Source organism: Scatophagus argus, chromosome 23, assembly GCF_020382885.2.
Source record: "Scatophagus argus isolate fScaArg1 chromosome 23, fScaArg1.pri, whole genome shotgun sequence".
Taxonomy (NCBI): domain Eukaryota; kingdom Metazoa; phylum Chordata; class Actinopteri; family Scatophagidae; genus Scatophagus; species Scatophagus argus.
This window is the reverse complement of record NC_058515.1, coordinates 446,998-472,280: the sequence shown is the minus strand read 5'-3', so window position 1 is coordinate 472,280 and position 25,283 is coordinate 446,998. Positions and strand designations below refer to the sequence as shown.

General features: G+C 40.0%; 2 protein-coding genes across 5 annotated transcripts in view; one reads left to right on the top strand and one right to left on the bottom strand.

The window, feature by feature from the left end:
* The window catches only part of mllt3 (MLLT3 super elongation complex subunit), a 48,304-nt gene extending 45,100 nt beyond the window's left edge, over nucleotides 1-3,204 (bottom strand). For both annotated transcript variants that reach the window (XM_046380592.1, XM_046380593.1), the window contains exons 1-2: nucleotides 3,048-3,204; nucleotides 2,085-2,265 (exon numbers count right to left, since the gene is read on the bottom strand). In XM_046380592.1, coding sequence (XP_046236548.1) covers nucleotides 2,085-2,265; nucleotides 3,048-3,059 — 193 coding nt within the window. In that variant the 5' untranslated portion in view covers nucleotides 3,060-3,204. The remainder of the gene's footprint in view (nucleotides 1-2,084; nucleotides 2,266-3,047) is intronic.
* Nucleotides 3,205-4,280: 1,076 nt separating this feature from the next.
* focad (focadhesin) overlaps nucleotides 4,281-25,283 on the top strand; it is a 52,699-nt gene continuing 31,696 nt past the window's right edge. The window contains exons 1-12 of one of the 3 annotated variants that reach the window (XM_046379815.1): nucleotides 4,281-4,416; nucleotides 4,584-4,618; nucleotides 5,292-5,385; nucleotides 10,474-10,544; nucleotides 12,508-12,582; nucleotides 13,565-13,719; nucleotides 15,471-15,569; nucleotides 21,013-21,114; nucleotides 21,460-21,685; nucleotides 22,513-22,722; nucleotides 22,842-22,929; nucleotides 24,774-24,967. In XM_046379815.1, the coding sequence (XP_046235771.1) occupies nucleotides 10,476-10,544; nucleotides 12,508-12,582; nucleotides 13,565-13,719; nucleotides 15,471-15,569; nucleotides 21,013-21,114; nucleotides 21,460-21,685; nucleotides 22,513-22,722; nucleotides 22,842-22,929; nucleotides 24,774-24,967 (1,218 nt within the window). In that variant the 5' untranslated portion in view covers nucleotides 4,281-4,416; nucleotides 4,584-4,618; nucleotides 5,292-5,385; nucleotides 10,474-10,475. Of the gene's footprint in view, nucleotides 4,417-4,510; nucleotides 4,619-5,291; nucleotides 5,386-5,700; nucleotides 5,986-10,473; nucleotides 10,545-12,507; nucleotides 12,583-13,564; nucleotides 13,720-15,470; nucleotides 15,570-21,012; nucleotides 21,115-21,459; nucleotides 21,686-22,512; nucleotides 22,723-22,841; nucleotides 22,930-24,773; nucleotides 24,968-25,283 lie in introns of those variants that run through there. The other 2 variants (XM_046379814.1, XM_046379813.1) reach the window with 2 other exon arrangements.

The following is a 25,283-nucleotide window of genomic DNA, read 5'->3' as shown; positions in this document are numbered from 1 at the left end:
CTGCTTATAGTTTAAAATAACTCTGCTTATAACATACAGTCACTTTATATGTTTTTACGCACTTGGTTCACTGCACCCTACATTATATTTTATTTTTGCACCACATTCAATATTGGTTATTTGTTGTATATACATTTTTATATTGCTATTTTAACATGTATAGGTTATTCTTTTTATTTCATGGTGTTGATATCGTCACTGTGTGTAATACTGCTGCACTGTAATTTCCCAGCACAGGATCAATAAAGTATATCTATCTCCCTATTAACTTGTTCTTTCTATCAGTTTCAACAACAACAGACAGCAACTGCAGCCGACCTTTTTTTCTTTGCAGACTAATCTGCTGATTATTTTACCTATGCATTGACTAATAATGAAAAATTCCCATCAGTGTTTCACAAAGGTCAAATACAACAAATATCTTGGTTTTCCCAACAAGCAGAGAATTTCACTGTATTTTGCTGACCAAATGACTGAAAAAGCTAAAGTGTTACTGCTGATTTATGTTCTGTCAAGAGACTAATCGACCCATCTGACCATCACAGCTTGATGTGGAACACTTGTGCTATCTAAAATACCACTACCTGGATGTTTAGGGTGATAAAGACATTTTTTGTCTGATGCCACCAACATACAACACATCATGTCCATACACAAAGAATTAGCATTATGATAATGTTGTGAAAAAGTCTAAGAAACAGCACGAAGAAGTCTTTAATGAAGCCAGATTAATCTCATTTGACTGCAGGTATTCAGCAGCCTTCGTGCAGATGTGGCCAGCGTCAAATCATCAAACTTACTGCAGGTAGTCAATATGCCACAATATTAATGACTGTGAGGCAGAGTGGAGTCTGGTTTTTGAGCAGCCTTAAGGACCTCACACAGCCGAGCGAAGGAGACCACAGAGACCCTGACGCACTGCGGGACTTCCAGTTGTCAGTGATGAACTATTACTGACCAGTTCAGAGTTTTGGAGACCAGAGACGGCCTGCATGAAAAGTCTCAGTTCACACGTGCGGGACCTCATTCACACAATGCGTGTTCTGCTACGACACACTCCTGCAAACTAACCAATCAGAAAACAGCTTGAGATCACACCGAATACACTGATGGTGCGATTCACTATTTGCTTGATTATTTAAACAGCCGACAAACAGAAAATTAAACTGCAACCATCTCAGTAATTGGTGAGTTGTTGCAATAATTTTCCAGCTTGTCAAATATCAAGTTTGTCAAACATGATCGTAAAGTGGACATTGCCAGGTCTCAGACTGTCGGTGACATTAAACATGAGGCATTTTTCACTATTTTGAGACATTTTATGGACAAAACGACTAGTTCAGTTTATAATCTTGCACAGCTTGAGGCGTCATTAAGCTCAGATTGCTGTTACTGCACAGAGTACAACATGTGTGTATGTGGCGTGTATCGTCTGTGTGTACATCCATCTGTGGTCGGGAGACCGCAAAGCTAAGTTCACGATGAACAGCAATTATCAGTCTAGCCTCGACTTTAAAGACTTCCTGTTCAGGAGCACTTGTGTTTTCAGGCTCACTGGCTCAAAGTGCAACCAACACAAGTCGTAGCTGTCACTGCTTTACTTTTACTGCCAGAGCAAACAAGGTTTGTCTGCTTCATATCCAAAGGCAAGGTCAGCTATGATTCTGTAGGAATGCTCCAAACTGACATCAGCACATCATAAAAGTGTTTTTTCTGTCTTATTTCCAACCTTTCCTTTCTGTCTTCAAGGAATCACAGTGAGGGAACATACATGTTTAATTTGCCATTGCACTGCACCCCCAATCCTCAGCTGCTTCTGCTCAAGGAACCAAAGACCTCTGCATCCTCTCCTTCATTTGCACTGATGAAAACTGATTTGAACTATGTAGAGATACATGAAAAAAGAAACAACAAATTCACCATTTATGCCACGGTGCACAGATGCATCGAGAGGTCAGAGTCAGCTACAGGCACTCAGAGGGTGCCTCTCACCACACAGGAAACCCTGTCGCTCTGAGGAATCACTGCCAAAGAAAACATGAAACAAAGGGCCAAAACAAGGCAGAAACAACAAATCCTCTTACCTCTTTTTGGTTTCGGGAAGCTTTCGTGCAGGTGAAAAACGACTTTCTCCACAAAGTGCTGAATGTTGCTGTGCTCCGGTCCTCGGACAAACACCATCCAGTCGTGGGTGAAGCCTTCCACGGTGGGTTTCTTTCTGACCTGGGCACGATGACCAAGTTCTAGTTTCACCTGAACAGCACCCTGTAAAAGTAAATGATATGATAATATTCATTTACTTATATTCATAAGAAGTTAAAAGCTTTGAGCAGACCAAAAGACGAGATTGAAAGAATGTGAAAATTATTCCAATTCCAAGATTTTCATGTGGAGTAATGAAAAACCTATATATGTATGTATGTGTGTGTGTGTGTGTATACATACACCTATATAGAATATTTTTTATATACTTATAAAAATCTGACAGTCTGAAGAAACTCCCGTTGTCGACACAACCTGATTTAGGACTATTAGCACAAATGTACAGGTAAATTCAGAATAAATAACACACATGAAACATTTTCACGAACTTTACACAGCTAAATTTTGCTCTCACTTTGCCTTTTACCATTGGATGACATGACATGGCTGTTCAAACATAATGAGACGAGACGAACGAGAAAACCCTTCGGGAAAGTTGGATTAGCAGATTTACGTGCTGCTTTACATACTGCGTGTAAGCTTATGCCGAACTGAAGAATGAACTGTAACCATCCTGAATCAGCCTTAATTTGCCCATTAGCAAAAGCGTTTATGACAGTAAACAGAAAGACCTTAAAACTGCTAGTTTTTTTAGTTCAATTTTGCAGTACACTGTCCATACATGAGGTAGCGGCACGTATCGGCTCTAGCTAGCTGTACGGCTTGAAAATCCTCGTTACGGAGTGAAAACCACAGACTCCTCCGGTGTGACAAAACGACAAAATGTCCAAACACACACTGCACTGGACCGAATAGGCAAACGCATCCTCCAACGGGCTACTCACCGAGTTGGCCATCCTTGAGGCCCCGTGTTACTGTTATTTCATAGAGAATTTGTTTTAAATGAGAGTCGATGTGAGTACAGTTTGCCTATGACGGCGGACATGGTCTCTCCCGGACCGAAGTCAGACTCAAGACTTTCAAAGGCTCGCCGGCTGTCAATTACCCATAATAACATAGAGAATTTCCGCTGCGATTTTTCAGAATAAAACCAAAGTAGTGCGACACCTCTGCAACTATATCTCCTTGAACGGTAGGATCTGCCATTTTGGGTTTTAAGTAATATACGTTTAAATTACATGTTTTTTGACATTTGTTTACTCCAGACCATAGCAGTGTGGATTTTAAAAAAATGGTGAGTCCAAGTGCCCCCTACCTATATTTTTTTAATAAGGCATAAAAAATATTTGACTTGATTTTTCCCCTTATCATTCAGTTTAATTAGTTAAATAATCAGTTGCGTAATTATTGTATTTCCTAACACAAAACTCTAAATTATTTATTTATTTAATGTTGGAGATTGTCAAAGATATTGAATTTTAAAAATACCCAAATTAAGCATGTAAAAATCCATTATATCACATTGTTACAGTGTAGCACCCAAATGACATAGTTGAAAAACAGGTGTGTGCCTTCATAGAAATTCGCCCAAAATTGGAGTCTCATAGCATATCTGTTATCAACACTTCATTACCAGCACGATTAAATAACGAGCTCTATGGACTTTTAATGTCGAAAGGCCCAATCCTACAACAACAACGCAATGTGTTCTCTTGTTTTGCTTGGTGGAAATGAACAGTTTATTATATTAAATTCGTATTCGTGACGCAAAAGCAAGCCAAACGTATGATAACAGCTGCTGTAGTGCTCATATTAATAAAAGAATCACTCACAGCCCTCATTTTTAAATAACAGTTGTTTTGTTTTTAGCGTAATCAGTGTGTCTTTTTTGTCTATTATTTTTCATTCTTTTATTTTAAATGTAAACATCCATTATTTCCGTTATTCACTCGCCCGAATTCTGCGAAATTAACAACGCAGAGAGGTAAGGCGCACGCGCAGCTTGGTGTACCCGGTGGAGCTGCATGACTTGGAAAAAGCCAATAAGAGAACAGTAGATATATGGACCTCCAATCATGTGGATGCAACCTCCAGTAATTATGTTGCCTTCATGTCTCAAGGGAAAACCGGCGAATGAAACACGTTTAAAATTTTGCAGGAGATGTTCGAATCCGGTTAGCTTTCATAAGCCTAGCCTACATATATACTATTAATGTGATTAAATTTGTTACTGTGGCAATAATGCATCTTCCACATCTGACTTTTAATAATCGAAACTGAAATATAACATTCACAAGACATTTTGAGACAAAGGTAATTTCTCTGAATGGATGGAAATGGAAATGGAAACAGTTAAAAGGCATACATTCAGATTAGTTTAAAAAAAAGGTTCACTCTTAACTTAATAACTTTTCTAAGAGGAATATTATGGTGTGTAACGTGCAGTCTCTAACACTTCTGGTCCTCGATACTCGCCGTAGATCCATGCGAGTTTGCGGGAGGCAGGATGAATGAGGTAAAGTTTGGGCAACATGTATAACTTTAACTGAGGGTATGTTATTTTATCTACTAAAGTAAGAAATACAGCCCAGCTCTCTTTATTACTGCGAATGCACTTCCTGTTAGATATCCTGAGCTTCTGTGTTGATAACTTTGTCTATAGCTATTATTAGCCAATTCAGCTAACTTCATTTGCTAGCTTGTCCGTTATATCCAATCATTTAATAACAGTTACGTCTGAATGTCGTCGTTATTGTCTGTCCAAAGGTTTGTGCTGCAGGTCTTACGCGACTGCTTTGGTATGTACGACACGTAGCCAGCATCAGGACCGTGACTAGCCAAGAAAACGTGCTATAGTAAACTCCATTTAAAAATCTGTCAACGCGTACTGCATGTAACGCGCAGTACGGTACCGAAAGTACCTCCTGACTCAGCAGAAAGCCCCCTCTAATTCGGCATAATATAATATCACATAATCATGGTCTGCATTGAATAACTTGCTGGCAAAACACACCAGCCGGGACGGCAGCAGCCTTGTTGTGTCAATGGCTGTTGGATGCTATAATGAGTAATGATTCATGTCGTATGTAACGTAAAGTTACACAAACCAATCATGATAACGAATGGAGTGACTCTCTGCCAGGACTAGCAACCCGTGCTGATGTTTGTGCACATGTTTATCCCGACAGGAAGCATGAGACTCCAATGTGCAACAGCTACACGTGGCATCATATAAAATCAGCCCTGAGAACGGAGTCATTACTCGCTAAAAGGACTTCTTTGGTAAGATTTCCTCGAAGGTTTTTCTATGAAAGCTCTCTGTTGTGTTCTCAGATGACCATGCTGGAGTTCCTCAGCTCTTTGCTAAAATCACTGCTGATATTCAAACAGATTAACTAGACCATTTAGTGTGCCACACAATCTGTATCTCATCCCCCAAGCTTTACAAATAAATTCAGCCACTAAAACTATAAACACCATGTGAGGCAGCCATACTGTGTTTACAAAGAAGTTGACTTTAAAAGCAATGAAACAGAAATGGAGTTCATCCACTCTCACCCAGGCAACACGACGGTTCCTTTGCTTTAGAGGGACTGTTTTAATGGTGTTACACCTGAGTATAAGCATGCACACAGAAAGCACTTCAGTTTGTCGCTGAGCTTCTGCGTCACACTACTGCTCTACGTTTTAGTTGTGCTTTGGTGTCATCCCCAGGGACACTTTGACACATGAACACGAGGAGCTTGGGATCACAGCCGACTCTATGAGAGCTGAAGAAACGATAATGAAAACCAATCATATTGTGGTTAAAGTTGGTTTTCTTCCTTACCCAGACTGTGTCCACAGTTTCAGGCCAACACATGCTCAAACCTGAGTGTGCATGTGTGTTTGCATAATGAAAACAGGCCTGCTCAGGAAAGCACTGTCCACAGGGCAGCTGTGCTTTGTTAGCTTTAAAAATACTTTTAGTGTCTTTGCTCAACTCTCACCACTTTGTGGTGCTCATAGGATTAAAGAAGTAATATTTAAAAAATCAACAATTACAATGCTGGTGGTCACCTGGATGATATAAATGGTTTGTTAGGAAATGAAACAAAGCTTCCTGAAGTTAGAATTACTCAAAACATGCAAGAGTCATTGATAAAAAACTTGCAATTTTCATAGTACATGTGATTTTATGTTAGTAAGAGTGCAGTTAGGTAGTAACAACATCTTACGATACATTAATTGTTCTGTAAATGCAATTAAAATGCTATAATAACCACGCCTTTCTGTACCTCCACCACATTTATTTGATAACTTTTGTTACTGGTTACTTTGCAGATTAAGATTATTAATACAAAATATAAATGCTCCTAATAGAAACAATTATTATTATTATTATTATTATTATTATTATTATTTTAATTTAATTTATCGTATTGGAGTTTGGGCAACAAAAACACTGATAATCAGAAAAATGCTAAATATTGGATCCAGTAGCCAGTTCAATAATTCCCAAGTCCCAAATTAAAATTATACAAGTAAGAGCTCCGTCACTCCTCCGACTGCTGCACTCACATCATGTGAGAATGTAGTATACAGTTGTGTTTCCCAATTCACGTTACCTTGCGAAGCAGCTGGATTCACAAGGCCGTGATTAGCTTCATAACCTACCCTCAGTATATAACAGAGACCATTGACTCTATATTAAGATGGCTGTCATGAGAGCTCCTCAAACTGAAGCCAAAATATCTGGTTCGCCTCCTAGTGGCTGGCTGCAGTACACGTTAGAAACCCTTCTACTCCATGTTGACATATGGGATGTGAACCAAACTAAAGATGGTTTCTGTCATTTTAGATGGCTCTTATCAGACTTATGGATATTTAATTGCTAATTTTTCTGATACATTTCATTTAAATTAGTTATTTGATGCTATAAAAAGGGGGTGAAACTTCATGGTTGACAGCTGACCACTCTTTGCAGTTGGATCAAACAGGTGTATGGGTGGGAACTCGATACTGCAGCTCCACGCCTTGATCACTACTGCTCAATCACTACTTGATCAATATATTAGGGAAGGACCAATATTGCTTCTTCAGGGTATCGATTTTTAGTAATCATAACTGATATTTGGAGCTATAACTGCAATGATTAGCTGATTAGTTGTTGTAAAAAAATTAGCCTATTCCAGCTGACTACGGGCGAGAGGCGGGGTTCACCCTGGACTGTTTGCGAGTCAGTGACAGGGCAGACACACAAAGACAGACAGCCACACACACATACACACACTCACAGCTAGGGCCAGTGTAGAGTAGCCAGTTAACCTAATGTGCATGTTTTTGGGAGGAAGCCGGAGTATCTGGAGAAAACCCACGCAGGCACAGGGAGAACATGCAAACTTCCCACAAAAGAGCTGTTTTTTTAAATTTATTTTATTTATTAATTGTGAAAAGAACTGTCGGAGTAATCTAACATGAAAATAACTTAGTTTCAGCTCTGTTTAGAACCAATATACATTTGTAGTAAACACAGAAGTCTTAGTGTAAAAATTTAGAATCACTGAATACAATTTACTCAAGTACTCTATTTAAGTGCTATTTTGAGATACTTAAACTTGTATTTTTATTCATCAGTGCTAACACTAAACTAAACAGGCACTAAGCATCCTGTTAAGACAAATGCTGTCTGTGCTGTCATGATGTCAGGTCTTCCAACATGGCTGTGAAAGGCTGTGTGTTAGGCCACCTGAAAGGCCTTCAAAAATCCCACGTGCCTGTCCGGCATGTGCAGTGTCACACAGTAAAGCCTCAGCAGTGACATTTCTAAAGCACTGTTGGCTCAACACTGTTGATGCATTGTCCTCTCTTCTATTGCTAATGCAGACCTAGCAGTACAGACCAGCCTATATTGTTTTGTGCTGTAAGGTAAATGTGCTGTAGAAACCACTGGAACAGTTTGGTGGCAGCCAAACTTTTTCTACATTTAGCTGACCATTGATATTGACACTTTAAATGGGAGAAGAAGCCAGATACTTGAAATGACAGGCATCACTCTAACACAACAAGTGATGACTGCGCTATTATCCTCTTTAGTTAAATTGACAAATAAACCTCTGACACTCACGTTCTTGTCTAACTCCTGAACATGATGACTCACTTAAGAAATGATAGACATCCAAACGGTGACATAGATATTTCATGCTTAACAGCCACATTGTGTACGAACATCACTCAGTTAACACTTGACAAAGTGTGGTGTCAGTTCACTTACCTGTTGAGGGTAGCCAGTGTGGAGCGTTCAGGAGCAGGGTGGTGGACAGTACAGCGAAGCAGGCTGACTTATCAGTTAGATAACAGCGGGGGTGGGAGGGGGGAGGGGTGTCTGTGCTTGGGGAGGGGGGGTGGCAGGCTACGTGAGGCTCGTATTTCCTGCGTAATGTTAAACCAGTGTATAGATTTACGTATTGCTGAACAGAAAAATGTTGGAGGCAAAAGGCCTAAATTTTTTTAAATGTTGCTTTCATACTTTAGTTCACTGATATTTCATGCTTTCAGATAATAGCCAGTCAGAGATAATATCTCTATCAGCTTTGGCCTCAAAAATCCAATATCAGTTAGGCTCTAATGTCAGTCGAAACACATTAGTTATGAGTTGTGATTCATCATTAATTTGTCATTGCAGAAGATAAGGTAGTGAATAACGCTTGCTGCGTTTTTTTGTTAATAGATGAGTTGGTACTTTTAAGATTAGTTTAAAAAAACTACTTTGAGCCCAAAATCATATCTTCAAATGTCTTTGTCCAACACAGTCCAGAACCCCAATGTACTCAATATACAATAATATGAAGAAGATAAAATGAAAGTCCTCACATTGGAAGCAGAAATTGTTTGGTATTTTCCTTTATTAATTGATTGTTAAAGTAGTTGTCATTTAAAGGTACTAGGTTGAATTTTTGCCCTTTTGTGGTGCTATGGAACAATATTTTGATGAGTGAGTCTCTGTTTTGTTTGTATTTGAAGCTTGTGCAGACACACACAAGCACAGTACAGAATATGAAGCAATACGCGTTGTCTCCAAAAACATAAAAAATAATAAACAATTAATTAATTATTTTCAAAACAAAATATCCCAGGATTCATTTCTTTAGTCTCCTGTGATAGTAAATTTTCTTTGGGTTTTGGCAGATTGCTTGGACAAACCAAAGAAATGAAATGTTTCAGCTTGGGTTTGCTGTAATTGCAGTGATGAACTATTGTGATGTTTTCTGCAGGCATAAAGACCAACCAGCTGATCAGAAAATCAGCCATGCCTCATGTGTTTGGTTGAGCTGTTGACGGGAGACGATTAGCTTAGCTTCACTTAGCACAAAGGCTGGAATGAGGTGGATTCCCCCAGCTCCTCTTATGTTCACTCATTTATTTGTTCTATGTTTGTATGCTGTATTCTCCCCGTGTCTGTGCGGGCTCCCTAACATAATGGGTGGATGTTGTATCTTGCTGGGTCTTGTTGGGTGTCTTCCTCATTTTACTCAAGGCCAATAAATGTGTTTTAAAATATGTCAAACCGATCCTTTAAAAGCACTTCGAAAAGACTTTTTTTTTGGTCTTTTTTTAGAAAACATGAGAAAATTGTCAAGCGTTCATTGTTGTCTGAGGGTAATCTTTGTTAACTTTAAAAAACTGATTAATTATGATTTTCAGTTTTATTTTAAAGTAAAAGAAAAGTAAATCAGATTGCAGTCTGATGATATAGTATATTCAGTGCCAGTTTTCAACAATAGTTTTTGATATTTAGTGCAGCACATATTTGACAGTCTGTTCCCAGCCCCATTTAAAACCAGTCAGATCTTCACCTCTGAAACAGCAGCTGTGGCCTGCAGGCCTCAGACAGCTGGTGGTCAGCACCTGTATGCCATATTGTCACGCCTAATGAGACAACCTGAGATGGCCCTCTCGTCTGCTTAGCAACCTGTGACTCACTCAGTGGAGTTGTATACTGATGACTTGTGAATAATTTAATGCAAAATTATGTCATGGCCACAGGCCAATAATTTGATAACACATGGCAAGGATCAGCTTTCATCAGCTCAGTCCCTGAAAACCTGCAAGCAGGGCTTCTCCCTGGAATGTCTTCATTACTCTGAAGCAACAGGTGGCTGCGTCCCTTAGCTTTCGTTTCAGAGGTTGACTTCAGCACCATTGATATGTGATATTCTTGTGTCAAAAAGGACAGCACCAAGCTTTCTGTCTTTTCATAGTGTTGTATGACAAAGCATTGAACTCATAGAAGTTAAAGAGAAGAAATGACGACACTAATGCTGTTTACTGACAGTACTGTCATCAAGTTTTGTTAATTTATTCTAATGAGTTTTGTTTTTCTGTTTTCAGGCATGACAGCAAATACGATGGAGGGTTTGCAAATCCGATTTGATTTTCCCAGCCCTGTCATACAGGCCCAGGTGAGCTTTGACTCATGATTAAACAAGCCAGCGATTTTTTTTTTTTTCCCCATCTTCCAAAAGTATTTTTCCATGTTCTTCCTTTAGCAAATACTATACAAATGCTAATATATCTGGCCAAATTAGGGTGTTTTTTTTTAATCTCTTAGTCTTAGTTAAAAGCAGTTCACTTCACTTCATCCATTCATTTATTTTAGGGCTGCACAATCCTGGAAAAGAATGACATTTTGATGTGTTTTTTGGGAAAACAGATATCTGCAGTGTGTGGTACAGATACACAGTTACAGTTAATCATAGTTTTTATCATTTTTGTTACTTTTAAATGAAAAACGTTATTCTAATTGTTCAGCCAGTGTTTGTGATAGGCCAATATTGATGCTGTATAATTTGATTGGTAGTCTCTACAAAGGCCGATTGGAAAAACACTCTTGACAGCACTGTTAAAATACTAGAACAGATGGCAGGGTCCCAGTCTCATCCGATTGGCCCTGACAGAATCCTTTTAGCCAACCAGAGTGCATCTTCTCGTGCTGTTGCTGTAGTTATTATCATTGGCAGGCATCTCAGCAGGAAGCCGATGGAAAAACTATGAAGATTGTTAAGTGTTTTCATGGTATCTTGCTAATATGTTTTGCTGAAGGAGAACTAGTTAGCTGTGAGCTGCTGGCAGCCAGTGAGCAGCAAAGTCCTGCAGTGTGTTTGGCTAAAGAAGCTAACAGCTAACAGAGCTAATAGCTTTCAATGGAACAAAGCACACAGCAAGACTGAGTTTCTGTTCAGAGGAACATGAAAACTTAAACAGTGAACTGCAGTTTAATGTGACAATACAACAAGTGTACAGTAAATATATGTCCTAAAGTACAGTTTGGAGGTGAAAGTACTTCGAGTTTGGAGTTACAGACACTGTATCTCAGTGTATATTTGACCAAACGTCCGTCAGAGAGGAAAGTAAGCAGATAAAAGCAACGATCGAGTGGTGGAGTTGTGGCTTCAGGACAAAGACTGAGACAACTGAGTTTGAGAATTTTTTACTAATTCTGTCTTAATACATTCTGTGTCCAATTTATTTTTGCATAATTCTGTTTTTTGCAGTTTGCAGATAATTTGTTTGTTTTAAACCTATTTCATGTATGTGACTCTGGGTTGGACATGTGGGGAGAGAACAGGAGGAGAAGTTTTTGAGAAAAACCTTCTAATAAACTTTACAGAGTGATCTGTGTGTCACAGTTGTGTCATTTCCACGTAATCTACCAGTTTGAAGATAAACAGGCTGAAAGCTTAACTGAGTTATAGATTGGTCAGGGAAAATGAGAAGCATGAAAGTTATCCTTTTGTACTTGACATTGTGTGTCCTGCAGTGTCACTATCGGACATGAGCCCTAATTCATTCATGTTTTCAATCATTCAAGTTTGTTGAATGAGTTGTGGGGAAGACTTAAGCCTAGCTTGGTGTGAAGCCTGGAAGCAGGGGAAGGCGAGGAGAAGCAGCTGTCCCGGTTCTGACCAGAGACTGACCAGAGGCACTGACTAGTCACAGACTAACATGATATATTTCATTTTTTAACTTTGTAACTTTAACAAAGAGCATTCATTCTCTTCTGTTGTTACATTGAAGCTCGTGTTGTGGCTTTTGCATTTGGCCGACACCTCACACTGAGAAAGGAAACACTTTTGAATGTTGAAATATTACTGTAAAGAAAAACAGCCTAACAGGTCCAACTTTAGTGCCTCTGTTTTTATCATTCGGCACTTCAAGCCAATCTTTTCAGTTCAAATATCTCTATGACTTGGCTTCTGACAGAAAACATATCACACAAGCTCAGGAAATGTGTCCGTCCAGTCACTTGTGTCTTGAAGCTACCAAAGGTCTAAAGTCTGCCATCTTTGCTAATGAGTGAGAGTGAAAAGACCTATCTCATGTAAATGATAACTGTACATGCTGTGCCTGTTGTTTGGTTTCCAGACGGTGAGAAATCTTGTTGCTGCTGTGCTAAAGGAGAAAGGGCCAAATGGGCAGATCACACAGTCCTCCTCACAGGTAAGTCACTGACTCACAATACACACCAAAGGTTCATTTTAAAGTGTGGGATCAGTGGGAGTTTTTCAAGAAATAAAAGGAACAGTCTGCCCAAAAATGAAAATTCAGTCATTATCTGCTCACCCCCATGCCAATGAAAAGTCAGGTGAAGCTTCTTACTCCACAAAACCTTTCTGGAATTTCACAGCTAAACTGCAACGCAGCACTAAACCACTAATGTTTAAAAACAGCTGAAAATAACATAAAATGGCTGCATGCAGCTCATTTGATCAATCAATCAATCAAACCTTATTTGTACAGCACTTTGTATACAAAAATAATGTAACCCAAAGTACTTTACACATTAAAAACAAAAAAAATACTACCCCTCACAGACATACACACACACACATAGAAAATAAGACAAACAAACAAACAAATAAAGAAAGAAAAATAAATAAATATTAAAACAATAGAATACTGAGTAGCAGCGGATAATAAAATGCTAAAACAGAATAAATATAAACAGAAATGAAAGGTGAGATATTAAAAGGAAACATTAAACAAGTTAGAAATAAAATATAACATAATAAAATACTAAAGAGAGAGGAGCATTAAAAGTCAATCAAAAGTTTTACTGTGAAATGTTTTGTATACAAGTAGACTAAATGTGACTTTCCATCAGCATAGGGGTAAGTAGATAATTACTGAATTTTAATTTTTGGGTTAACTGTTCCTTTAAAGCACCTATTTCACTGGACCTTTCACAGCACAGTGTTTTTCTGCGCTGCTCTCTTGCTTGTAACTAAAATGAAGCCGTTTAAAATGTAGTGTTTCCGATCACGAATAAAGACGGGCAGCAGTTTTTGTACCTTCTTTATCAAGAACTGAAAAACTCCACACTCATGAGAGCCATTTTCTGCTTTTGGGCAGCAAAGGTCGTATTCAGTAGTAACCAAATATGGATTAAAATCTTGAGGTGTGTGTTGTTGCTGTATGTCAGGGTCCGGCGCTGGAAACTCTGTGGCAGCAGTGCTGCAGTGACTGTGCTCTTGTGCGTTCAGCCTGCTGTGATGCTGTGGTGCTGCTGGTGGATCAAGGCCACGCAGACCTGCACTGCGTCCTCCACAGCGTCCTCAACCTCCTGCCATCTGCCAGGTCCGTGAAGCACTCATACCTGCTTTCAGTGACAGCACTGTGCCTGGAAGCTCAGTGGGTTCATCAATAGGGTCCTGTGGGTTTTAAAACATAGCAGCAAAGGCAAAAGTAGAACTGCTTTCTGCTACAGATGTGCCAGATGTTGCAACTGCCCTGAACATTTCTGAATCTAACATTTCATGTGTTTGAATGCAACTTTTTTTTTTATATTTTGTACCATTCTTGTACCTCTCTGTGACTATTGAAAGGATGGGGAGACTCGGCCTTCATTCCTATCAATAATAATACGATTGTGTTCACTTATTTAATTGGTGAGTTCTGGGAACATGGATCACTAAAGAAAAGTGATGTTTTAAGATTTTTTATTAACAATTTTTAATGAATGAGAATCATCCTTGAAGCTGAACCTCAAGAAGAAGAAAAGTTGGATGCTGTGAAGTCGGCATGATTCACAGTCATTAACAGATGCAACAGTGCTTTTGTGTAAAAAAATGGGATTTGGAAATAAAATCTTTGACTAAAATTCACATTGGCTTAGATTGGAATATAGGACCTGGGCAAAATCAAACGAATGCTAACAAAATGAACAGAGGCAAACCACCACAAAGTGTTGTGGTGAAAAGCTTTGCTGTATTGCCTGTAGGTAATACAGCACCTCTGTGCAGAAACATAACCAAGCTTCACCATGCCTCATCATCCTTGTCCTCTCTGCTGACTTGGATCCATTAATTCTTCTCATGCCCCGATCATCAGAGCAGGAGGCTCAAGTCTAATAGCAAAGTGACCTTTTCTGTTCCACATAGTAAGACTCCTCTTATGTGGAAAATGCAGCATTTTCAATGACCTTTTAACCAGTGTTTTTTTTTTTGTTTGTTTGTTTTTTTAGGGCTATGAGATCAGATGACTGTGTGTGAAAGCAGTTACTTGTAGTGATAACTCCACAGAGAAGTATCCTAAACTTATCAGTCATGAAATCTTACAAAATGGCACGTCATGAAATAAAGCAGGGCCATAATTGAGGCGATTTACAACCTGCTCGGCACTGGTAGGCAGATGAGGTTAGAGACTCGGGATGTTGTCACACACAGGTTCGTTTGTTCTGGGCCAAGTGGGGAAAAAAAGATACAATGTTGCATTTGCAAATAAGTCAAGAGGGGTAAACGTGAGGTTAAATAGACTGACAGGTAAGTCATTTGCCTGGACAGCTTTGGTGACTGCCATTGTGCTTCACCTGGAGCCACGTGTGGAAATCAAAATGTTCTGACTGACAGACATTCATGCAGAAACGTGATGCTTTTCATGTATATATTTATGTTGTTGAGTGTCACAAAGGAAAAAGAAAAGATATATATGTATTGTTAGTACTAATAGGCATCTGGCATTGTAATGATCCAGGGCTTATTACTGTTTGATCAAAACACACAGTAACTTAGCTTCAGTATCAATACCAAAATGAATGGAATGAACTAGTTTATGCAAAAACTGAGTGTGAAAGTTAAGTAACTTTGACTTTAGATAACTTTAGATTAAAAAAAAGAAAACAAATAAACAAACAAAAACAACTCAAACATACTTGCCAACTGAGATTTCAAGCACAGGACTGTGAGATGCCTTTGAAGATGATCAGATGGATAACTGACTGGACAGAGCAGTTGATCTAATTTGATTATTTTTTTCTTAGTTCTCTTAATGCTCCTCTTTGGTTGTGTTTTTAATGGGTTCTCATATCATCTGTGTTGAATTGTGAACAGAAATGTCCAGGGGCTGATAAAGGTCATTGGACGGCTGCTACAGATGCAGGCAGACCAGAGAGACAAACAAACACACTTCACCTGTCCATACTCCATCAGGTCAGTCTTGGCTATATAGCTTGATTTTGACTGCTGTTTTGTATATCTAGATCTTCGGCTGCTTTCACAGGCTAAGTAGTACCAACAATGACTAGTAAACTGATCCTAGCACATCTAATCAGTGGAGGTCTTTTGGGTTGAGACATGATGTGATTTCTGAGAACTCTGGAGACTGTATTGGACTAATAGTCATACGTTATGTTGAATGATGCAAGCAAACACATGCTAAATATAGAGGCAAGCGTGTGGAGGACCACGGGTTGGAGTCAATGGGACATTGATGGGAGCATGGTGAACTCTAACCCTCTTGTGCACACCTTGCATCAATTCAGTCATTCATAGGACTCATAAGGTATAGGGTGCCTTCACAACAAGGCAGTAGTAATTATATATACTCTATACAGACAAAAGTTTTACTTCCAGTGAAGGGAAATCTTAATGCTTCAGCATACCACAACATTTTGGACAATGCTATGCTTTCGACTTTGTGGAAACAGTTTGGGCAAGGCCCTTTTCTATTCCAGCATGACTGTGCCCCAGTGCACAAATCAAAGCTCCATAAAGACATGGTTGGATGAGTTTGGTGTGGAAGAACTTGACTGGCCCACACAGAGCCCTGACCTCAACCCCATCCAACACCTTTGGGATGAACTGGAACAGAGATTGTGAGCCAGGCCTTTTGGTCCAACATCAGTGGAAATTAAAATGTTCTGACTGACAGACATTCATGCAGAAATGTGATGCTTTTCATATATATATTTATGTTGTGGGGTGTCACAAAGGAAAAAACAAGATATATATGTATTGTTAGTACTAATAGAGGCATCAGGTGCTGTAATGATCCAGGGCTTATTACTATGTGATCAAAACACACAGTAACTTAGCTTCAGTATCAATACCAAAATGAATTGATGAATTTTGAATACTTTATGGAAAAACTGAGTGTGAAAGTTAAGTAACTCTGACTTTAGATAACTTTAGATAAAAAAAAGAAAGCAAATAAACAAACAAAAACAACTCAAACATTTCTGATTAATGAATATTTGAGTTCCTGATTCTGATTCTGATTCTGATCTGATTCTGATCTGAAGAAACGAGCCTTCCCAGAAGATTGGAGGCTTTTATATTGGATTATTATTGACATTTGCCATGCACTCACTCTCAGTTTGATTTTGATCATCTGAATGGACCACTGGCTTGCGACCATTCTGATTGTCTCGCTGCTCGTGTTTCTTGACCTGTCGAACTTCCTTTTAGCACTTTCACCGTGTTATAAAGTCAGCAGTTACTCAGGCCAGCATTTTAACCAATGGAAGTTAAGGTCTTAGACTTACCATTTACTGATGCTTTAACTTCAGTCAGCAAAATAATCTTGTATTTCTGTTTTTTGCGCCATCAGAAAGATCTTAAAAATTCAAAGTGAAACACGTGAGTCTTCATTTTATTTTCATTAAAGTAAAACTGACATTTCATTGTAAGCTTTTGTGAAGAGAACAGTCTTTAATAATGCATGCAATACAGTTAATGCCCAAAGTAGGCCTAGTTTTCTGTGGTTCAGGTCAATCTGACTCGTTGAACATTCCCAGATATGGTGTAGTGCTGCGCTCCTCCTCCTCTTCCTCCAGTCTTAGATCTGCACCTCTGCCAAGATCCTGGGGCCTCCTTAATCAGTTACAGCGGGTGATAAAAAGACCGTGCTGCTTTTTTCCTTTTTCTTTTTCCTTCATGTTTCCCTTACTGCCTCCTGCTCTCCATGATTCTCTCTCTACCTCTGACACCCTTTCCTCCTTTTATTCTCTTAACCTCTTTTTCTTCACATCTCTATTCCTTCTCTCTCCTACAGTCTTCTCCTCCTTCCCATTGTCCTTTTTCTTTCCCATTCTGTCTTCATCACTGTGTCTGCTGTCTGCTTCTGTCTGGCGGTCTGAACCTCCCTGGTGGGAAGATGAATGTGTTGAGGGCAGCAGGGTGGCGTCGTTGGGCTGGCAGTCTGGCCTGCCATTGGTCATTGGGCCTGGCACTGCTGGGTAACTGTAAATGCTGTGGGATTAATGGAGGATGCATACTGGTGCTCATTGTTGACCGTCTGCTCGTTGCTGCCCTGTGCAATCTGCCAGTGAGACTCTGAGCCACTTCAGCTCCCAGCAGGATCAAGAAAGATTCAGTCCAGTCAGTCTGCATGTAGTAGTCTAGTCCGTCTTGACTGTCCCCTGCCGGCTTTCCCGCGAACTCAGTGCATCTGGCCTGCCTGCTCAGGTACAAGGAAAAATATTCCACATATTTGAGAGAGACATCACTCTTACCTGACTGGTGTTAGATTTTTGAGGCTTATATCAATGTCAATACTTCTACTATCCACACTAGACCCAGATACATTTAATAGTTTCTGTCCAAAAAATTATAGTGCAGCAAATTTATTTATTTATTTTTTGGAGAATGAGCTCTAAAAAATATGCAGATCATGGCACAGAAATTATTGCTCTCCTTAAATAAATCTGTCTTAGGATTTTGACATGACCACATTATTTTAATTGAGCTTCTTCATAATAAAGTGGGTGTTTCAGATTTGGTTTTAGACTGGTTCTCTTTCAGAGCTGCATGGAAATCAGTTCCGTATCATTAGAAAGGGGGGTTCCACATGGTTCTGTTCTTGGGCCCTTTCTATTTTTCGTTTATGTGCTACTGCTTGCTTATATTAATGAAAAACACATCATTGGTTAAAATTTATATGCCGATGGCACACAGTTGTGTCTCACATTTGACACGTGCACTGCAGTTATTACTGAGTGAATGGTGTCAACAGAATTACATTTCCTCCCATCTTGGTACCCTCTCATTGAACATTATGAAACTGTGGAATTACCTTCAGTAACTGCCTCACTTTTGACCAACTGAGGCAGACAATTCTGTTGTCCAACCGCATTTTCCCCAATGATGAATACTTAGATACTCAGAAATCATGTCATTTTTACCTCCCAAGAGCTCAGAAACAGTAATTCTGGAATTCATTACATCCCTGTATGAAAGCTGCAGTACACTATTCTCTTGCCTCACACAGTAAAACCCCAATAAACTTCAGCTGATTCAGAATGCTGTAGCCACACTCATAGCCAGGTCCAGAGGGTTAGCTTCAGAATATATAGCTGACATACTGACTTCCTTTGAGTGTAAAACACCTTGAGATCTTCTGGTAGGTCACCCCTGGCCATTCTTCGGTCCAAATTTAAAACTAAGTGGGCTTTTTTAGTTCTGGCTCCTCAGTTGTGTGTCAGATTGTCTTCTTTAGGTCACTTCTAAAAACTTCACTGTTTTAGACTTGATTTGTATTGATTTTGCTGTTACTGATATTATTTGTTTGATGGATTTTACTTTTTGTCTCACCATCTTTTGTTGGATTTTATCATTATAATTTATAAAGTTTTGCCTATTGTCTTTTTGAAATTAAAATTTAAATATACATATAATAAGTGACATCTCGACATATGTTGCTTCAGGAACGAAAGCTTCTTGGCTGAATGCTTTAATAGTCTGCTTGTTTGTGAGAAACATTATCTTTGTGTTACCTTGTGTTAGCCCTCTACACTCTCACAGAGTAAATCAGGTCTGCCCCCTAAGACTTAACCTCAGAGGTTGTTATTTAGCAGACCTTGAACGGAAGCTGGGTGTTACAGCAGATGCATCTTACCTGGCCTATTGGTCTGCCAGCACTCAGATTCAGCTGTGAACTTGGAGTTGAGCTAAAGGGCAGACAGTCCCTGCATTGACTTCCTGCCTCCTCCTTTGTGTGGCATCTGACAAGTAGGAAACAGTGTGAGAGGCTGATGAATGGAAGCTGTATTGAAGCTGCGGGTTTGGAGACCGCTGCAGGGAACCTGAGGAGAGGGGGGTGGAGATGGTCAGACAGATTACACCATGTGAAGAACGGGAAGAAAGAGCAGGACGAAGGGGGAATTCAGCGACTGAGTAGACCATGTCTGGGCTACGGTGCAGGCTGTCACAGGCACAGACATGCTCAGTCAATAAACTTCCTTCCTATGCTTAGATATGTGATGACTGATGGAAGGCATTGGTTAAGTGAACCTGATGGAGGTGTTCATTGCCCACACATACATGCACACACAGAGACACCCCATCCCTGTTGTGTTAACCTTTGACCTGTTGGTGGGCAGGGACCGTAAAAAATACAGAGACTTGGATTTGACCTCAGTGTTTTGTCTGGACTTAATGGGTTTGCAAACTGAAGAGTAATAGAGGCTGTCCATTGTTTATGCTCACAGCACAGGACAGGGGGAGGATAGAGACCTTGGCAGTGGTGGTACTGAGAAATATTTAGTATTAAATTGCTATTTTTTTGCAAATAATAATAAAAAAAAATCACTTCATGATATTTATGTTTGCTGAATATCATGAGGTGAATATTAGTGATGTCCCAGACATATTACATTGGACTCTGACTGAATGTTTCCATAGTTCCATCACCTTCAACAGAGTGAGATGTTAATGTTCTTTTTAATGTAATTCAATTGTTTATTTATATAGCGCCAATTAACAGTTAAGTTATCTGATGACACTTTCCAATTAGAGCAGGTCTAGACCACTCTTCAATTCTTAGCTAACTCTTTAATTAAAATTTGCTATAATAATTTTTACTAGCCTATATTGGTGTGAACTGACAGTGAAATCCATATTGATAAATAAATACTTCATAGATACTCACTAAATTCGGAGACAGAGACAAATGAATGAGTCCTTATCTCAACAAAGACATCTCTGACAACTCTTCAGTTACCTCCTGCTGTCCGGCCAGAGCTCTGCTGTCAGCCCCAGGGAATGGCCAGACTGGGAGCTGGGCGGTTGGATCATGGCTTCACAGTATAAAGAGCATGGGGTTGGAGAATAATCTGATTCTGTAGAATGGGTGAACTATGAATCACAGTTTTTGGTTTGTTGCCAAGGGTTAGCCAGATAATTGACTTACTGAGCCTCTTCCATTGGTGAGTGATGTTAGATGAACACATTTTCTGAATTCATATATACTCTGCACATTGGATGGGAAGCTTTAGTGAGCCAAGTGTTGCACACAAGCTGCTTGCTGGTGATCACGGTTCTACAGTATATAAACATCTACTAGATGTTGGATGTGCACAAAATTGTTAAATGGCTGAACAGCTATTAATTGTATTGCCTTTAATGTTGGTACATAAGGTCTCCTGACACTGTTTAAGTGACTACTCGTCCTCCAGTGCCACATGAAATTAGGTTTTTGAGGTGAAAGTGAAATGTCTCCACCCACAATGAATGGATTACCATGGAATTGGTTCAAAGATTCATATTCCTCAAGATGTTTGATCACTTCAGTGATTCTTTAGAACTTCACTGAGAGAATTTGGAGACTGGGTCTGTGAGATGAACATGGCCTTTGCTCTGACCCATTGTTTTGCAGGAGCAGCCCTCACCCATACATCACAGCCCTGGAGAACCGAGTGGACTGCTGGCCAGTTCTGCTGCTGGAGATTGATGACTTCATTCAGCAGGCTGCTGACAGGTTAGTATGGCTGCAACACTGGCCTTGGACCCTCCAACCAATCACTCCCTCCCTCACTGCATGCATTTCAGGGCCATCTGTGAAGGGCACCCCAAAACTGAAAAAGGCTGAAAAAACTCACCACGCCACTGCCAGCTGTTGTTATGCTGTACTGATTATATTTGACACCATGCCACATACAGTAATGTCTGTACAAGGCTTAAGTCCTTAAGTTTCAGTTTGACATGCAATCAGGTGTTATTGACCTTTGAAAGCAGATTATTAGTCAACAGTATGTAGCCACTGGATTGCTTTTTTGAAGACCTGGAGCTGCTTATTAACACAGTATTTGTATATGTCCTGCAGAAATGAATCAGCCTACATCTCCATGCTGGTCCCCTTCCTGCAGTACCTGTATTGTGAACCTCAGAGGCAAACTCAGCATGCCCTTCTGCGACACAGTCTCCTCAGGGTGCTTCTGCCGATTCATCAAGGAGCTGGGTCAGGCCTCCAGAACAAGGACCAAAAGCAGATCTCCCAAGTGTCCGACAGCCTTCTGCACTGCCTCTGTCAACTACTGCCTCACATGCAGGTGACACACTGATGGTAGAGGGGAGTTAGAGAGTAATCCATAAAAGGCCATTGTCATAAAAAAATAGAGTAAACAGAATTTGATTGTTAAGTGTCTTCTCCTCGTGTCTTGAACTGAGACATCTCTGTCCACAGGGACTGGAGCATGAAACTTAAATAACGCACTCTTCCTCTTACAAATGAGATGTTGAATTTAAAAGCAATTAGAAACAAGTTTGCTCAGTTCAGTACACTCGGCAGTGTTGCTGCTACAGTCTGCCTTTGCCTGGGTTGACCACTAGCTTGTGATGGTTCATGTTAGCAGTCAGGCCACTGTTCACCACTCGCTTCACAGTCCCATTTTAAGTTAAACTTTATTTTTTACAATGTTTTCACCTTTGTAGTGTTTCTGGTGTTTAAAATAATGATCCATAGTGGATATAGCAATAATTTTCACAGTTCAAAAAATAAAAAAGAAACAATATTTTTTTTACTAGTTACTTCTACTAGTCATTGGGTTGAATTGCTTCTCTCACAGTGTGAAAACATCTGTATTCTTTAACATTTCTGTGAAAGAGAGAAAAAATCACCTCAGCATATGACAGAGAGACTTTTCTATGAAAGAATCTCACAAATATAATAAATAAATTTGATGAATGAATTTTTTAAAAAAGAATGAAATAAATAATAAGTAAAGAAAAAAACACTCAAGTGAACTTTATCTCTCTGAAGTAACTTTGCTGGGTTGAATATATCTTTCAATAGTATATCATGAGGGAAAGTGTGGTCTGCTGCTTGGGGCAGGAAAAATGAAAGCATTTAACGGTAGTGTTGTCTGTGTGGTGCCAGGTGGACAGTGTGGAGGCAGTGCTGGAGCTGTGTGCATTCGTAGAGGCTCTGCTTCAGGGTCTCATGGCAGCCCCCGAGGAGAGCTGGAGGACCGAGAGAGTCGGGCTGCTCCTGCAGCTGCTTTGTGCCTGTCAGCGTTGCCTTGACTTAAATGGAGACTGTCGACCCCTTCTCAGCTTGTTACAGCAGCTGCTGCCAAGCTGCCAACAGGTCCAAGAACATTTTAGTTTATTATTTTCTATCTGTTATTATCAATAGCAGTGTCTCACATGCCAGCACACAGCACAGAACATTACCGTGCTGCGTCTAATCTTTACTGTTGTTTGTAGGAGCTGCCATTGGATGAGCTCTTGATGGGCGTGGCCCTGCTCTTGCTCCAGGCCCCTGCATCTCAGCAGAGCGACCTGCTCACTCTGGGTAAATACCTTCTTAAATAAATACAAGTCTATTAGTGAGCTACGGATTGGCAAATATCATGAACAATAAACATCAAAGATAAAAGCTGGAGTTATAAACCTGACAGGACTGAGGAAATAAACATTTTGTTTCTGAAAGAAATATTTTCGTGGCCTAGAGGTTGGAGAAGGGGCTTGTGATCGGAAGGTCGCTGGTTCGATTCCCCCACCAGACAGGCAGGAAAAATTTGAGTGTGATGGAGTGATAATGTCCCCACCCCCAATTATTAGCCGGCTGATGTACCCTTGAGCAAGTCACTTAACCCCCAATATGCTCCCCGGGTGCTTGATGCAGCCCACTGCTCCTGTGTGTTTCACTGCATGTTGCGTGTGTCTGTGTTTCAATCAGTGATGGGTTAAATGCAGAGAAGTCATTTCCCAGCTTGGGATTAATAAAGCAACTTAAAAAAAAAAAAAAAAAAAAATTTAGCCAGCAGTGATGGAGCTCATGATTCTTTTAGGAGGACAGACTGTTTCCCTGTATGAACCTGGACTGTCCTTTTGGATCTGTAAACAATCAGATTCTGAGTGATCTTGTCAACATAATGGGGGATTTAAATATACAAACATCAGTAAACATTGAGGTTGGTGTGCTTTTCATGCACTTTTTCATGCACTTTGCATCTCCCCTAGTGGACTGAGGCCTCACCTTATTTCATCCACCCATTATTAATCAGAATGATAATGTCCTAGATTAATGTCACTGCCCACTGTTCAAACTGCAGTAACAAGATGAGACATTCATGCCAGGATAAACAGTCACATAAGTTAGTTACTTTTTATTAAACATTCCATTATCATCACTGAGAGCTTATTAGCTACACCTGGACAAAATATCACAATATTACTTCAGCATGAAGTAATATTTTGCAATGTATATTTTAATACCCCCTTGGTGGTGACCAGGTGAGAGTAGCCTGTTTATGTCAAGTGCTCACATGAACACTGACATGACGAAATGTATTTTGAAGTGGTGGGAGTCACAGTGTAGAGATTAGAAAAGTTTGTCATTCAGGAACAAATTCAAGTCAGACTAACAGCAGCATTTTCATTGTTCCTGGGCAGCCGTGGCGTAGAGTTTGGAGAAGCGGCTTGTGATCGGAGGGTCACCAGTTCGATTCTCCCACCGGACTGGCAGGAAAAATTTGGGTGTGGTGGAGTGATTAATGCGAAAAAAATGTCCCCACCCCTCCATTAGCCGGCTGATGAGCCCTTAAGCAAGGCACTTAACCCCCCCACAGTATGCTCCCCGGGCGCTTGATGCTGCCCACTGCTCCTGTGTGTGTTTCACTGCATGTAATTTGCCGGGTGTTGCATGTGTGTGTTCAACAAAGGATGGGTCAAATGCAGAAAACGAATTCAGTGTGTGTATGTAAAAACATATATACTGTCAAGAAAGCTGATTCTTCTTCTTCTGTTCTTAACACTGTGACTCCATTCTCATGGTATTATCTGACCTGTAACAAGTGCATCATTGTCAAGAGCTTTCAAGTGTCCGGTGGCTCACAGAGATCAGGGTCTGACCTGTACGTGGGCCACTGGTGAATGCAGACACTGTTCAGCTCTCCAGCTTGCAAACTCCTCCAAATGAAAGTATTCAATAAAACAAACAAAAGACCAAAGACACTCATCTTCTTAAAGTTTTATCCATGCAAGTCTCTCCTACACTTAAAATCTTCTCTTTTAGACAATTTCACTTATGATTGCTTGATGTAGTGATGATCATGCCTGTGTGCATAACACATCATGATTAAAAAAATTTGTACATATGAATTTTTAACCGGCATTCTCCTCTCACTCTCACAGCCCTGAGTTTAGTCACTGAGCAGGCTGAGCTGTCGACCTGGTTGAGTCCCATCCTGGTTCTTCCTGTGCTGCAGCTCCTCTCCTGCTCAAGCCTTACCGAGCCGCTGTCTGACCGGCGGACTCACAGGCTCAACCAGGACTTGGCCCACTGCCTGGTTCGCTGCATCAGCAGAGAGCCTGATAAAACACGACAGGTAACCTCAAGGCTGCTCCTCAAATCTTTCTGGTCATGAAACAAGCATCTTCAGGATATGATGAAATGAAAACATTCTGATAATATCCGTATTAGCCTTCACTAACCAATCACAATCACATATGCAGTTCATTGACAGTCCGACATACAGTAAATTAGTGTGGAAATTTTCAAAGGTTGGCACTCTTGCTGGAGCTCTCAAATTAGGGTTTACAGAAATATAGAATTGTTATTTTTCACTTGTTCATTTTTTAGTTGCTGATTTAGCTTTTTATGTGTTAATCATAATTTTAGCATGTAACAGATCCACATTTGCT